General features: G+C 47.2%; 2 protein-coding genes across 13 annotated transcripts in view; one reads left to right on the forward strand and one right to left on the reverse strand.

Moving 5' to 3' along the window:
• SH2B3 (SH2B adaptor protein 3) overlaps positions 1 to 6,023 on the forward strand; it is a 28,479-nt gene extending 22,456 nt beyond the window's left edge. Inside the window, exons 2-7 of one of the 2 annotated variants that reach the window (XM_049101637.1) lie at positions 1,447 to 1,548; positions 1,630 to 1,721; positions 1,807 to 1,904; positions 2,024 to 2,238; positions 2,331 to 2,502; positions 2,658 to 6,023. In XM_049101637.1, coding sequence (XP_048957594.1) covers positions 1,447 to 1,548; positions 1,630 to 1,721; positions 1,807 to 1,904; positions 2,024 to 2,238; positions 2,331 to 2,502; positions 2,658 to 2,953 — 975 coding nt within the window. In that variant the 3' untranslated portion in view covers positions 2,954 to 6,023. The remainder of the gene's footprint in view (positions 1 to 1,446; positions 1,549 to 1,629; positions 1,722 to 1,806; positions 1,905 to 2,023; positions 2,239 to 2,330; positions 2,503 to 2,657) is intronic. The other variant, XM_035706719.2, reaches the window with a different exon arrangement.
• Positions 6,024 to 6,610: 587 nt separating this feature from the next.
• Positions 6,611 to 13,160, reverse strand: part of ATXN2 (ataxin 2) — a 115,220-nt gene continuing 108,670 nt past the window's right edge. For 7 of the 11 annotated variants that reach the window (XM_025473966.3, XM_025473962.3, XM_025473963.3 and 4 more), the window contains 4 exons: positions 11,477 to 11,622; positions 10,525 to 10,752; positions 8,086 to 8,254; positions 6,611 to 7,230 (listed from right to left, as the gene is read on the reverse strand). In XM_025473966.3, coding sequence (XP_025329751.1) covers positions 7,202 to 7,230; positions 8,086 to 8,254; positions 10,525 to 10,752; positions 11,477 to 11,622 — 572 coding nt within the window. In that variant the 3' untranslated portion in view covers positions 6,611 to 7,201. The remainder of the gene's footprint in view (positions 7,231 to 8,085; positions 8,255 to 10,524; positions 10,753 to 11,476; positions 11,623 to 13,160) is intronic. The other 4 variants (XM_049101635.1, XM_049101634.1, XM_035706716.2 and 1 more) reach the window with 1 other exon arrangement.

Consider the following 13,160-nt stretch of genomic DNA (forward strand, 5'->3'; position numbering starts at 1 on the left):
AAGGCAGCTTCTGCCCAAGATGTGGTCAGAGTCCTTCAAAGCCACAGTGCCAGGAACTAGCCTTTGGGCCTGGCTTGTTTCCATTTCCTTGCCCCTGCCGGGCATTGGCTTGGTAGGGCTGGTCCTTCCCAGATGGGCCTGGCTGTCTCCAGGCCCCTTGGGAAGAGAAGTACTGGAGAATGGGCATCCAGTTGAGCCTCTCTGTCCATCCCCCCATCATCTCTGGCTCCTTCCTCCATTCTTATCTCCTTCTGGCTCCTGCTCAAAGCAGCCATTGATCATCTCATGACCCCAGAGAAATAATCTTGGCACTCTTATCACAAGAGGAAGAGGAAGAGATAGGGGAGGGGGCAAGGAGGGAAGACCTCTTTTTTGAGAAACTGCTGCCCCAGAGATGCTGGCTCCTGTGTTCTAGGATACCCCAGAGCTTCCTGCTCCCTGGGAACAGGCATCTGCAAGGTCAGCCCCTACCTTCAGCCAGGTTCAATCAAGACCCAGAAGAGGAACTCTCACTGGCAAAACATAGGAGACCACCTTCCATGCACTCTGAACCCTGTCCTGTGTATGTTGGATGTCATGGGAGACCCCTGGGCCCAAGGTTTTGTGTAGGTTTCCAGCTGGTTCTGAGGCCAGCCATACCAGGCTTTGCCCCTTTAGGGATATTGGCAGAAGCCCCAAGAGCCTGTGGCTAAGCTACTCTTCGAACCCCGCCCTGCAGCCAAATCCACCCTTCCTTGTCCTCAGACTTGAAGACAGGTTAGGGTGGCAGTTTGAGGTTCTAGGCTATAGGCTAGAGGTTCTAGGTTGTAGGAGGGAGGTGGAAACTCCATCTACCCTCCCTTAGGCAAAGGAGTTCACCTCGAAGACCTGAGTTTCTTCTCTAAGATGTGATAAGAGTATGTTTCCTATGGCCTGCACTAATGGGGAACTGATGAGGGTCGGCAGAGGGACCAGAGGTACGACAAAGGCCTTGGGTCCCCCAGCACCACAGAGGGAAATGTGACTTTGAACGGATACCCTCATGTCCACTCTCTGGGCTTTTTTTGATGAGGTCGTCAGCAGCCATTGTGATGTGGCTGGGTTACGGGGAGATCTCTGCTCTACCAGGGGAAGGAGAACCAGATGTCAGCAGGCAAACACCTGACAGAGATAGCTTCAGATAAAAGGACAGGGTGGGGGTGGCCTTCAGGTAACATAGGTTTCTGAGGACCTCAGTGTTTGGGGTGTGGGGCTACTGCTTAAGAGGCTACAGGAGAAGGGCCCTTGGCAGGCTCATGCAAGCCAGAATGCTAGATCTTTCTCCAGGTTTGGGGTACCTGCTTGGCAGCACCATGAGTACTCACTCACCCAGCTGAGCCCCTGGGGAGACACAGGAAAAAAAAAGAGGCCTGTGTGGGTGAAGGGCCGTCAGGGACAAGCCTCAAGTGCCCTACCTTGGTCTCCTAGAGTTCAAAGCCCAAGCTACAAGCAGCCTGCTCCAATATCCAGGAGGTGCGGCGATGCACACGCCTCGAGATGCCGGACAACCTCTACACCTTTGTCTTAAAGGTGAGTGACAACTTTTCACACCCAGGAGTCACACCTACACACCGGAGGTATCTACATACCTGTTCCCTTCCTCCCTGCCAGGTGAAGGACCGGACAGACATCATTTTTGAAGTGGGGGATGAGCAGCAGCTGAATTCCTGGATGGCTGAGCTCCGGGAGTGCACAGGCCACGGGTGAGGCCCCAGACGGGAGGACCCTACTTCTGGAAGTTTTTCCTGCTCCTCTGGTTTACCCAGATCCTAATCTCAGCCTCTTCAGCAGGCTGGAGAGCACAGACCCAGAGATGCATATTCCCTCAGCCCTAGAGCCTGGCACATCCACCTCTCCAAGGGGAAGCACAGATTCCCTGAACCAAGGTGAGTGGGTCCAGGCCTCCATCCTCCATGTAAGTTGGAATCAGCTTCAGCCCAAGACAGAAGGTATGCAATGGGGGGTGGTGTGGGGGGGTGTCACCATCACCCATTTTGTCTACCAGGTGCTTCTCCTGGGGGGCTGCTGGACCCAGCCTGTCAGAAAACAGATCATTTCCTGTCCTGTTACCCCTGGTTCCATGGCCCCATCTCCCGGGTGAAGGCGGCTCAGCTGGTTCAGCTGCAGGGTCCTGATGCTCATGGAGTGTTTCTGGTACGGCAGAGTGAGACACGGCGTGGAGAATATGTGCTCACATTCAACTTCCAAGGCATAGCCAAGGTATGGGGCATGGTAGGTGGAACCGTACCCACCAACCCCAAGGTCAAGGCCCTCAGGCCAGTGCCTGAGCGTACTTTGCTCTCCTCCCGTAGCACCTGCGCCTGTCGCTGACTGAGCGGGGCCAGTGCCGAGTGCAGCATCTGCACTTCCCCTCTGTTGTGGACATGCTACACCACTTCCAGCGCTCCCCCATCCCACTGGAGTGCGGAGCTGCCTGTGATGTCCGCTTGTCCAGCTACGTGGTAGTCGTCTCTCAGCCACCAGGTGTGACCCTTGATAAAGGGGGTGGGTGGCACAGGGACCCAGGTAAAGGGTAAAAGCTTGCTGCAAGCCTAGGAGCATAGAGATCTGTTTTTGTGTTCTTCCAGCATCTACACCCTGTCACATGTTGGTCTCTCTTTTGGTCCCTTGTCCCCCAGGTTCCTCCAACACTGTCCTGTTTCCGTTCTCCCTCGCTCATTGGGATTCGGAGCTGGGCCTTCCCCACCTTAGTTCTTCTGGCTGTCCACGGGGGCTTGGCCCAGAGGGTCTCCCAGGCCGATCCTCTCCCCCAGAGCAGATATTCCACCTGGTGCCTTCGCCCGAGGAGCTGGCCAACAGCCTACGGCACCTGGAGCCTGAACCTGCCAGTCGAGCCCGGGACTCAGACTACGAAATGGACTCCTCCTCCCGGAGCCATCTACGGGCCATAGACAATCAGTATACACCTCTCTGATGGGCAGCGAGGAATCCCCAGCCTCACACATGCCCCTGAGGAACACAAGCAAGCAGAGATGTGAACTTGTGAATGTAACTTACTTTCCTTCCTTCCAGAGAGAGTTTTAAGGGACACTGTTAACTGCTCATTCCAGTTTGGATGTGACCCTTCTATTAGGCCTGTTGAAGGGCCTCCTATAAGTTTCATCCATCCACCACTTGGCTTTCTCCTCATTGTTTACAGATGTAGTTCTTGTTCGCAGATGCCACTAGTTCCTGCCCTGAGTCCCTAGGACCAGGCCCCGTCCCTCTTATAGGAGGTGGTGGGGTGAGGGCCAGAGCTGGCGGTGGAACCTTGGTTCTCTTTTTCACTGACATTGTCACAGCCGATGGCAGATTCTCGGGGGTGGGGTGGGGTGGGTCGTCAGGAAGCCCAAAACACTAACAAGCCCTGGATTCTCATATTGGTTTGCCTGTTGTAGCCTCAGCCCACATGGCAGGTCTGCCATCACCCATGCCATAGGTGAACACACCAATTCTGCTCTGACTTGCAGCTTTAGTTTGGACAAAGCTCAAGGTTAAAAATGACTTTAAACATTTTACCTCAGATTAATTTTTCAAAGGATTCAGGTCTCAAAACTCAATTATTGCTTATTTCATTGCACTCTTTAATACCCAGGCAACAGAGACAGCTATGCAAACCTTACTTGACAAGTTCCCGGTCTGAGCCAGCATGCCTGGCTTCCATGTCTTTTTCATCCTCAGGACAGTCACCTGCTGCTGAGTAGCCACTGTCCTTCTTAAATGTAGGGAAGTGAAGTTTTGTCACCCTTTCAGGGAAATTCAGGCAATTACTGAAATAGGAGGGTGGCAAGGAGAATTCTACCCTGGTGCCTTATGAATAAAAAACTGGATTGTGGTTTACAGCAGCTTTATGGTGAGAATTCAACTAGTTTAACTAAGGGGCAAGGGAGGGACAAGCAAAATGGGAGGAAGGGCTCCTAGGCCCTATCTTCTGGTAAATCCTTCACCAACAGGGCTGGCTCAGAGCCCCCCAGGCATCTAGTGGCTTATGAACTATTCTACAAGGTTTTAGGCTCAATCTTGAGCCAAAATAGGAGCTAGGAGTCTGGTGCCACAGCTAATGAGAAACTCTTTTAACAGCCCACAATCAGTTTCTGTTCCAGCTGCGTACTGCTTCATTTGATGAGGAATGCGTGTGCATGAACACATGGGCACACATCATCTCCAACAGCCCAGGGGGTCCTAAAGTCCAATCTCCATCTATACTTTCCTTTCACCAGTAATACAATTCACAGGGCGGCTGGCTCCTCCCAAAACTTTCATGCAGAGGCTCAGAAACAAGGGGGGCAGTGACTCTGGGGTGCCAGCAGAGCCATTCAATATAGCCACCAGGCTCACCAAAGTGGCTTCTAGAAAACTAGGAGTTTAGCACACCTTAACATTTATAGATACATCAGTCTTAGCCTCTAACTACTGCTTGCCTTTTTTGGGGTGAGGGTCTGGTCTGCTCCCTCCAGCCATTCTCTGTATTTCCAGAAGTCAGACTTTTGCTTCTAGAATTTTCTGGGTTTTCATTGTGGGGGTGGGGATGAGTGGAGGGAGCAAGCGGTGTCACCTCTTCACTACTTTAAAAACGATTGTAAAGCAGATCCGATCCAGATTTGTGGTCTTTTTCTAAGGACACCTCTTTCCTTCTACACATCAAGCAGGTCTCTCTATGTAACGGATGCTAAGTGTGAACCAGAGAAGTAAGCGCTATTCTGGATTTCTATTAGAGAAAGCTCGTCACAGGAAGTCAATGCTTAGAAGTCACTGGTACAGATTGTCCCCTTATCGATACAGGAAAGGGGCCAAGTAGGCAACAACCCAAGGAAGCCCCCTCCCTCTCACTAGAAGGGATGGGATCTAAAAATCTGGGATTTGACATTTTTAAGCCAGGGGCACTCGCTTCTGAGCTTCTCACCATACAATTCTCAGGCAGTGCCAGGCACAGCAAACTAGCAGCTCTCATCCACTGGCTACAAAGAACACGTTCTGACTGTGACAGAAAATTGGAAATCACCCACCTCCAGACTACAGTATAAAATGCTCAAGAAAAACACTTTTTAAACATGTCCAATTTACCAGGACAGCTCAAATACATTCTGAAAAAAAGCCCCCTCATAGACTGGGAAGAAGTGACACTGAGCCAATGCCTTTTGTTTCTGCTAGAGCAGGTCGAGATGGAGGAAAAGGAGTAGCGAGTCCCTGGGCTTGATGCCTTCACAGGAAATGATCCTGCTGGCTATAGCCAGCCTGCCACGGTCACAGCATACCCCACCACCCTCCTGGCCCCAACGTGACAGCTGCTGGCAGCAAGAAGCCAAGCCAACAGCCTCCACTGAGAGCCCAGGCTCTGAGTGCCAAATGGACAGTAAGCACCACGATCTCTTATCTCTAATTACAGACAAGGATAGCTTGACTGCTCCCAACACCATCACTTCCTTTCTTCTGTCTTGAATAAACTTTTAGAAACTAATAGTCACCAGCACCAAAGAATTAAGTCAACTAACCTGCCTTGAATTTTAGACCAGCAATCCATATGGCTTTATCTGGTATAAATCTTCTGCCTTTGATCATTTCTGGACCGTGTAGGAAAAAGGAATAGCAATCATTAAAATCTTAGGCCAGAGAACACTATTTTTACATAACAGTTTCTTAATGTAAAATCAAGGCCTTGAACTCTTTCCCTAAGTGTCATCTGAGATTCCTTCATGCTTTTAATTCAGGGCTATGTCTCATCACAAATGTCATATGAGCTCTAACATCTCCCACAGGCTAGAGGAACTTGATAGTATATTATCCACTGCCTCTTAACAAGGACACATCTGACACCCAGTGTTTGGAATAAGTAGCACAATGTAATAATAACATAATAAATGGATCCATTCTGTATCATTATAGGCAGAAGGTATTGGCAAATTTTTATGTATTGTTTATGTACTGTACAAGTAACTTATTCTCAAATAATGCAAATTTTGCTATAATGTACAAATTGCTACACATGAATTAAAAAGTTTTCAGAATCTTGTTGCCACAATATCTAAAGGCTCTCGTAACAGGACTATGGTTTCTTCAAAATCCTTGCTCTCCTCAATTACTTGCTTTTCCCTTTGTCCTCCCACAAATGGGGAACATGAGCAATGCTGAGAGTCTACAGCAGTAAGCTACTTTGTACATCCCTGCACGGTTTTAGCTTTTCAGCCCTTTGGATTTACCAGTTTCTTTTTAAAAAGTATCGCCTGCCCCCTACTGGTAAATCAGATGTGTGAATCACGAAGACTTCAGACTAACACCACTCATCTGTGTTCAGGAGATATTAAAAAGGAAGCTTACAGAACCAGCGTCAGGCTGAGGATGTGGGATCTCAGTGCTGCCCAGCTCTGGCCAGCCTTCCTCCTCCTGGAGCGGACCTTTATCCACCAAAGAGAATGTCTCAGTCTTGTCTTTTTCTAGAGATACCTTGAACCAGAACTAAAGGTGAAGAAGAAAAGTCATTTGACAACTAACCTTCCAGGACATTTAAGAAAGCACACTCAGCCCTCCTGCCTTGATACGAAGTATCCTATAACAGAAATATCTTAAGCTTATACAAACACACACTAACTTGGTATCAGTTTTTAAAACTTTTTTTATTTTTTAATTTTTTTTAAGTTTTTATTTTATATTATCTACAAAGTAAAAGTTTTTCCCTTAACTTAAAAGTTGAACCACTGTAGACAGTGATCACTCCATCAAACTTGATTTATAAATAATAACCCGTCATTTTGACGGTAAGAATTTACTGAACCTTTGTCAAGTTTAGTAAAAGGGCGTTCCAAGTCTTGATTATTATTTTTTTTTTTTAGCAGTAATAGCAGCAAGAATCACTCTTGTTACTTTTGCTAGCTGATGTGTTCATGACTTTCGAGGGTCATTAAAAAATAAATAACTTCCAGTTTCAGCAAGCAGAGCTGGGGTACTTGCGGGACTCTGAAACAGCATATGGAATTATGGAACAGCCCACAAGTTCCTAAATGCCTCTACTCGGTCCAAATATCTTCCACTGCAAGTGAACTGTTAGCATTCCTATTGGATGTTACAAGAAATCAACATATATTTTTTAAAAACAAAATAAATGAAATTCTAGTTTTCTGTGCTTCCAGTTGGTAGAAGCAGTAGAAGGGAGGAGGGAATTTGGCCTTTCGGTTCCTCCAGGGCAGCCTTACAACTGCTGTTGGTGGTGGGCTTGTACTGTAAAAAAGAAAAGCGGATATTTAAACAGAGAACTGGCAACACCACACATTAGCCTAGTGTCTCTGCAGCACATGACTGTAATCTATCCTTGTGCTAGCTCAACAAGGCTCAAAATTTAATTCACTCTCCCCCCCCACCCATCTGCACCAAAAGGGGGAGGGGTAGGTGGGGGAGTAGAAACAAACCAGTCAGATGTAAAACCACTTCAGATAAAACTCCCAGAAGACTTGTTGCTCATGGGGTAGAAAAAAAGTCCTTAACATACCCCCTCCCCAAATACTAGCCAAGCATCAGTATTGCTTTCAGAGTAACAGGTTAGACTGTGAAATATTGCCATGGCAGCCATCAAGTATTAGAGCACAATCACGGGGCCTTCTCTCCCTGTCAGGGCATACGCTGGAGCTAATGCTACACTCAAAACCAATCCACACACAGCACACTTTCTATTCAGTAGTATTCTCCAGAGCTACAATCAAACTCTGCCATGGTGGTAGCCACCCCCGTCAGACTGGGGGCGGGGGGACTAAGGAAGGAAAACGCTGCCCTGTACAGCCTATTATAAACAAGGAAGGCCAACTGAGTCCTAAGCATGCATCAGCCACACAGAATGCTGCTGCTGCTTCTCATCAAGCCAAATCCTGTATACCATCAGAACACACACAGACTCGGTCGGCTCCTGGAAGCCTCAGGCCCTGACACTGAACTGATCGTCACAGTCCCTACTGTGCACACTCTGACGGGTCTTGCTAGTTCTCAAATGCGGGGCTTAAAGCGCTGGCCCTGCCTGCCATTCGACCTGTGCGAGCAGAATGCTTTGGGGTGCCCGGCGGCCCCTGCACACACACGCCTCACCTGAAGGGTGCGTCATATAGGGGAAATGCGCTGTTGTCGAGACTGGAATGGGCTGTAGTGCACTTTGAGCGAGGGCGGCCTGGGGACCGCCGGGTGGCTGTGTCGTCATTAGCATCATTGGCGCATGGGCAGTTGGATGAGAAGGAACCATTCCTGACTGTACATGAGCCTGAAACAGAGAGCTCTTTTACGCATACAGGCAACATCTCCAGCTTAAACAACATGTCAACTGTGTTCCTTTCACTGGGCTGGGGCAGGAAAGGCCAACAGGGGGCCCCCCAGGGCCCTTTCTTTTCTCACTAGGGGACACTCCCTAGTGGATCATCAACTGACCTACAGACATGCTTCACCCATTAGCAGGTCCGGTAAGGCTGAAGGAGCAGGCGCCCAACAGTCTGGGTAAAAATAAGGGCTGCAACATCCTAGCCTTCAACATTTCTGTTTGCTGGATTCTATGTATGTGGGGCAAGACTGTTACAAAGCTCAGATATCTGATCCAAGGGCAGCTTTCTCAACTTAATAGATAAGATGCAATGATGCTTCAGAATCTGGCTTCTGAGTGGGGCCTGAAGTAGTTTTAAAGATAACTTCCCTTTTAAATAGGAAAACAGGTGATGATAGTAATCTACATGGGAATTACTTAGCCCTCTTGTGGTCTGCTCCTCCCTTCTGTTTCTTGCCTGCTCATCAGCACATCTCTGTGAAGAATGAGTCGGGGCAGCGAGAAGTGACAGTCTTTATTCTAAGAGATAAGCTGACTGAGCAGGAGGAAGAGGCTGCAGTAAATAGCTCCAATGAAATGGGGAGGAGTAATGTGAATTTATCTGGGCCAGCCCTGTGTCCCTAAACCCAAGTGATAGTGAGTGCAACCTGGTCTCACTGTCAGGTTGGAAAGGGTTTAAGCCAGCTTAAATCGCTGGATCCCAGCTCGGGGGGGAATATGGCAGGGCCAGGAAGAGCCCTCCTTTCCTGCCTCCCATACTGTGCACTTGTTCTAGACCACAATAAGCCTTGAATGAAATGCTGTTTTTACTCTCTTACATATTCAAATGGGCCCATGGCATATCTGGACTTCCCTAGAAGTGTTAACCTTTTTCTCTTTCAGCACAAAACCACAAAAGTGAGGTTTTAGGAACCCCAACTTACATGTAAATTCACATACCTACTTAGCCACCAGCCTCTGCTAACCACCTACAGGACCCCAGCTCTCATGAAGCTCCTGATTCAGCCAAACCACGCTGGCCCACACCTGAGCAAACCAGCTTCCCTCCCCACTATCAAAAACAAATCATCCACTGCAGTGCACCACACTACAGAACCCTCACTTGTGCAGAGGACACCCAAACCTCCCAGACCTGTGGAACTCTAATTACAAGGTCGCCTTCTGAGAGTGAGCTCCAACTGAGTCGCATCTCTAGCCCCTAGCACGCCAGAGCCTCAGTGGCGCACTGTTCGACATGAAATGGAGTTCAGTGAGCAGTCTAGCTTAGACCTGCCTAAGAGAGTTCTGTTATGAAAGCAGCAAAAAGAGCCATCAAATACAGCCGATTCACCCATAACAGTTCCAGGGAGGGCCTCAAGGACAGTGTTAGAGCCCAACTTCAGTGCAGCTCTTTACTAAGATAATCCAACTTGGCCCTGGATTGCATTGGACTTTTGTCAGCAGCTGATGCAGCCAGCAACCACTGAGATGGCAACCACACCTTTCAACCATTAGAGGCTTACGCTGGAGGTGAGCTCCAAAATGCCTTCCAGGCTGCTCTTTAAGAAAAATGGGAACACCTGAGTTGCTTCCAGCTTCTAGTTACACTGCACCAATGTACAAGGCCAAGCCCTTTCAAGAAGTACAACATATGGTCAAAGCGGGTGTATCAAGAGGCAAGGAAAACAAGTGGAGAGATTTCTCTAGAACTCGTGTGACTAACATTCAAGCTGACAGGCTCAGGGCAGTCACCTCAGAGAGCTGAGAATTTGTGAAGGCCCAATCTCCCTGCCAGACTTCTGTTGTGTGTGTGTGTGTGTGTGTGTGTGTGTGTGTGTGTGTGTGTAGGGGGAAGGATGGGGAAGGAGGGAGGGAGAGGAAAAAAAAGAATATATATATTATGTATATACATATAGCAGTGAAGCTATATAAACATAGCAAAGCAGACACAGGAAGGAAAGGACTGGGTTGCATTCCAAAGTCAGAGATATTTTTAAGGTCTCAGATGGGAAACATTAAAAGACTGACCAATCAGCAACTTCACTGATCCCATTACAAAACCACACCAACATTCATTTAGGGCCAGATCACATGTATTTGAGGGGGAAAAGGGAGACAGGCAAATGGCATCACACACAGGGTTTCCTAGCTTGCAGAGCATCTGGCTCTTTGCTACTTATCTGATAACCTTCATAGTCTACTTGGTCTTCACAGAAAGTTGGCTAAAGATGGTTTACCTGAGGTACGTGGGCCATGTGGGGAGGATTGGTGTATGCCGGCTGAACATGAGAAGGATGGATTGTAAAGACGGTCTGTTGTGCTGTTGGGAAACTATTCTGTGGCGACTGCGTATTGGAGGCAGGGGTCATGGAAGGTGGGGTTGGTGCAAGCCCCGCGTGGTAAATGGCTGACTGCTGCTGTGGACTGGCCAGATGGAGAGCCTGAGCGGCCTGGTGCTGATGGTGCTGCAAAGCGACAAGAAAGAACTGAGACAACCATTTCTTGAATGAAAAGCAGTTAAGGTCACACACAGAGCTGAACTCCACATATGAAAACAGGCTCCCCTGGGCCCATCTAAAATGAGGAGCAGTGGCAAGTACCAGAGAATGTACAGGGTGGTAAGGGCAGGGCTGGTGGTTGCAAGCCCTCAATCAAGCAGAGGTAGAACAAGATCACTGCCCCAGGGAACTGAAAGATGTCAAAGAGACCCTTCATTGTCCTGTTAACAAACATGACTACAGAAGCTAACATGGGGAGAAAAACAAAACAAAAAAACCCCAAAACAACAAAAAAAAAACAAAAACCAAACTCACTGTATAATTGTAAGGAATGAAATTAAAAAAAAAGAAAAGGTCCCGAATTCCTTATATAATGTTAAACTAGATTTTTTTTCAGTTATTTCTAAGACTTATCCAATCACCTCATTCTTAGCACATATCTTAATGTGACTTAAAAACGGTAACAACAACAACAACAAAAACCAACCAACCAACCAAACAAACAAAAAAAACAGTAACAACAAAAACCAAATCCCAGGGACATAGAAGGCAGAGTTAGCTGTATGCTGGCTTCAGAAGGCAGGGATGTGAGGTGTTTGGTCACATGGTACCTAGCAGGATACTTAGCACTAGAAAATTCTCAGTAAATAGAATGAGGATACAATTCTACAAGACCTGAGTTTCTCCTTACCTGAACAGGACTGGGTGCAGGATGACTTCCACCATGTTGGCTTTGCTGCTGTCCGGTGGGGGTAGCTGAAGGCTGAGGATGTGGAGTATGTGGGTGCAGGGTAGCATTAGGGTGCGCATACTGCTGAGCAAGGGAGCCAGTGGAAACTGAAGTGAAAGAAAAAGGTGTGTGTACAATCGGCATGTAGGACTGTCCCAATTGCTCCTCTGTGCCTCATCAGCTGAGCTTTCATGATACACAGTGTGTAATTTATGGTTATACCAATCTCTATGTTTGACTCCATTTAAACCATCCATTTTCTTGAAAATCTAAGTGTGAAATCATTGCTTACCAGTCAGACTGGCATTTTATTTATATAACACAGCTGTATACATTATTTTAAAATCTAATTAAGTTTACTCTTAAAACAGTCACTAGATTCTCCGGACTTAAAAGCATAAGCAGAAACAATTCTCTCTCTCACACACATACACACACCTCTCTCTTTAGCTCAAGGCCATCATCCGGCTAACCTCACCATGCTACTGCCCTGAAACAGGTGCAGTGTCCCATGGGCACTGACTGCATTGGGACCAGGGGAAAGGGTTGGGTAAAGGTATGTGGCAAGGTCAGGGCTCTATTTTCACAGACAAATGACCATAATCTACCTCAGCTGGTCACAGAAGTCACTTTGCCACTCAGTTCATTCACTGGACCCGCCCTACTCAAGACCTTTTCACCTTTAAGAAATTCAGTAGATAGAATTACCTAAACAAGGTAGAAAAAAATGAACTCCCTTCAAAGCATCCCAGCCTTTAGAAAGATTTTTACTAGCTAAAGTAACTTCAAAGGAAATATGATGGGCCACTCTATGTAAAAATGTGTTCATTAAGATAAGAAGTCAAAGCCAATTCTTAATAAATCTTAGCAAGGACCATACCTTGATACCAAACAGGAGATCAGGTGTAAATTCATTTATTCATGTATTCCCAAAACAGCAATTTGAGAATCAAAATCACAGTAAGATGAGTTCATTGCTTCCAGTGACTACTGACAGCACAAAGACACAAATCTAACCATGATGTGGCAAAGAGCTGAGCAGTGTTCTCAAAACACATCCCTAGCAACATATGACTTCCAGCCTTCTCTAAAATTCATCCCAAAATCCCAGAAAAGTGAAGCCTATATTCAGAAACAATTCCAAAATAGTTTCTCATGTTCTTTATAGGACATGTGAGCAAATATAGACAAACAGGGGACTGACAGGAAGAAACAAGCACTGCTTTGAGATCAGGAACTCTTAACTCCAGCAGTCTAACGGGCAAGACTACCAAGAGTCACCAGCATAGGTGATACCCAGCATGTCCCACAGAAATGTTATGCGGAGGGTTAGGCACGTGAAGCAATTCTGCAATGCTTGACACTGTAGGGCCAAAGGCTACCAACATTCCAGCCTAACTCATTATCTCCAATTGTATATGTATTTTAAAATGTATACATATCTTTTTAAAGTAGGCTTTATGCCCAGCATGAGGCTTAAACTCACAACCCTAAGATCCAGAGTTGCACACTCTTCCAACTGAGCTAGCCAGGTGCCCCATACGTGTATCTTTTAAAAGAGGGAAGGGCGAGGCAAAGAGTCAGTGCTAGGATCACCTGTGCATCCACTGCCAATGGCATAGCAGGCATTAATATTTGTTAATAC

This window comes from Canis lupus, chromosome 26, assembly GCF_003254725.2.
Source record: "Canis lupus dingo isolate Sandy chromosome 26, ASM325472v2, whole genome shotgun sequence".
In the NCBI taxonomy this organism is placed as follows: domain Eukaryota; kingdom Metazoa; phylum Chordata; class Mammalia; order Carnivora; family Canidae; genus Canis; species Canis lupus.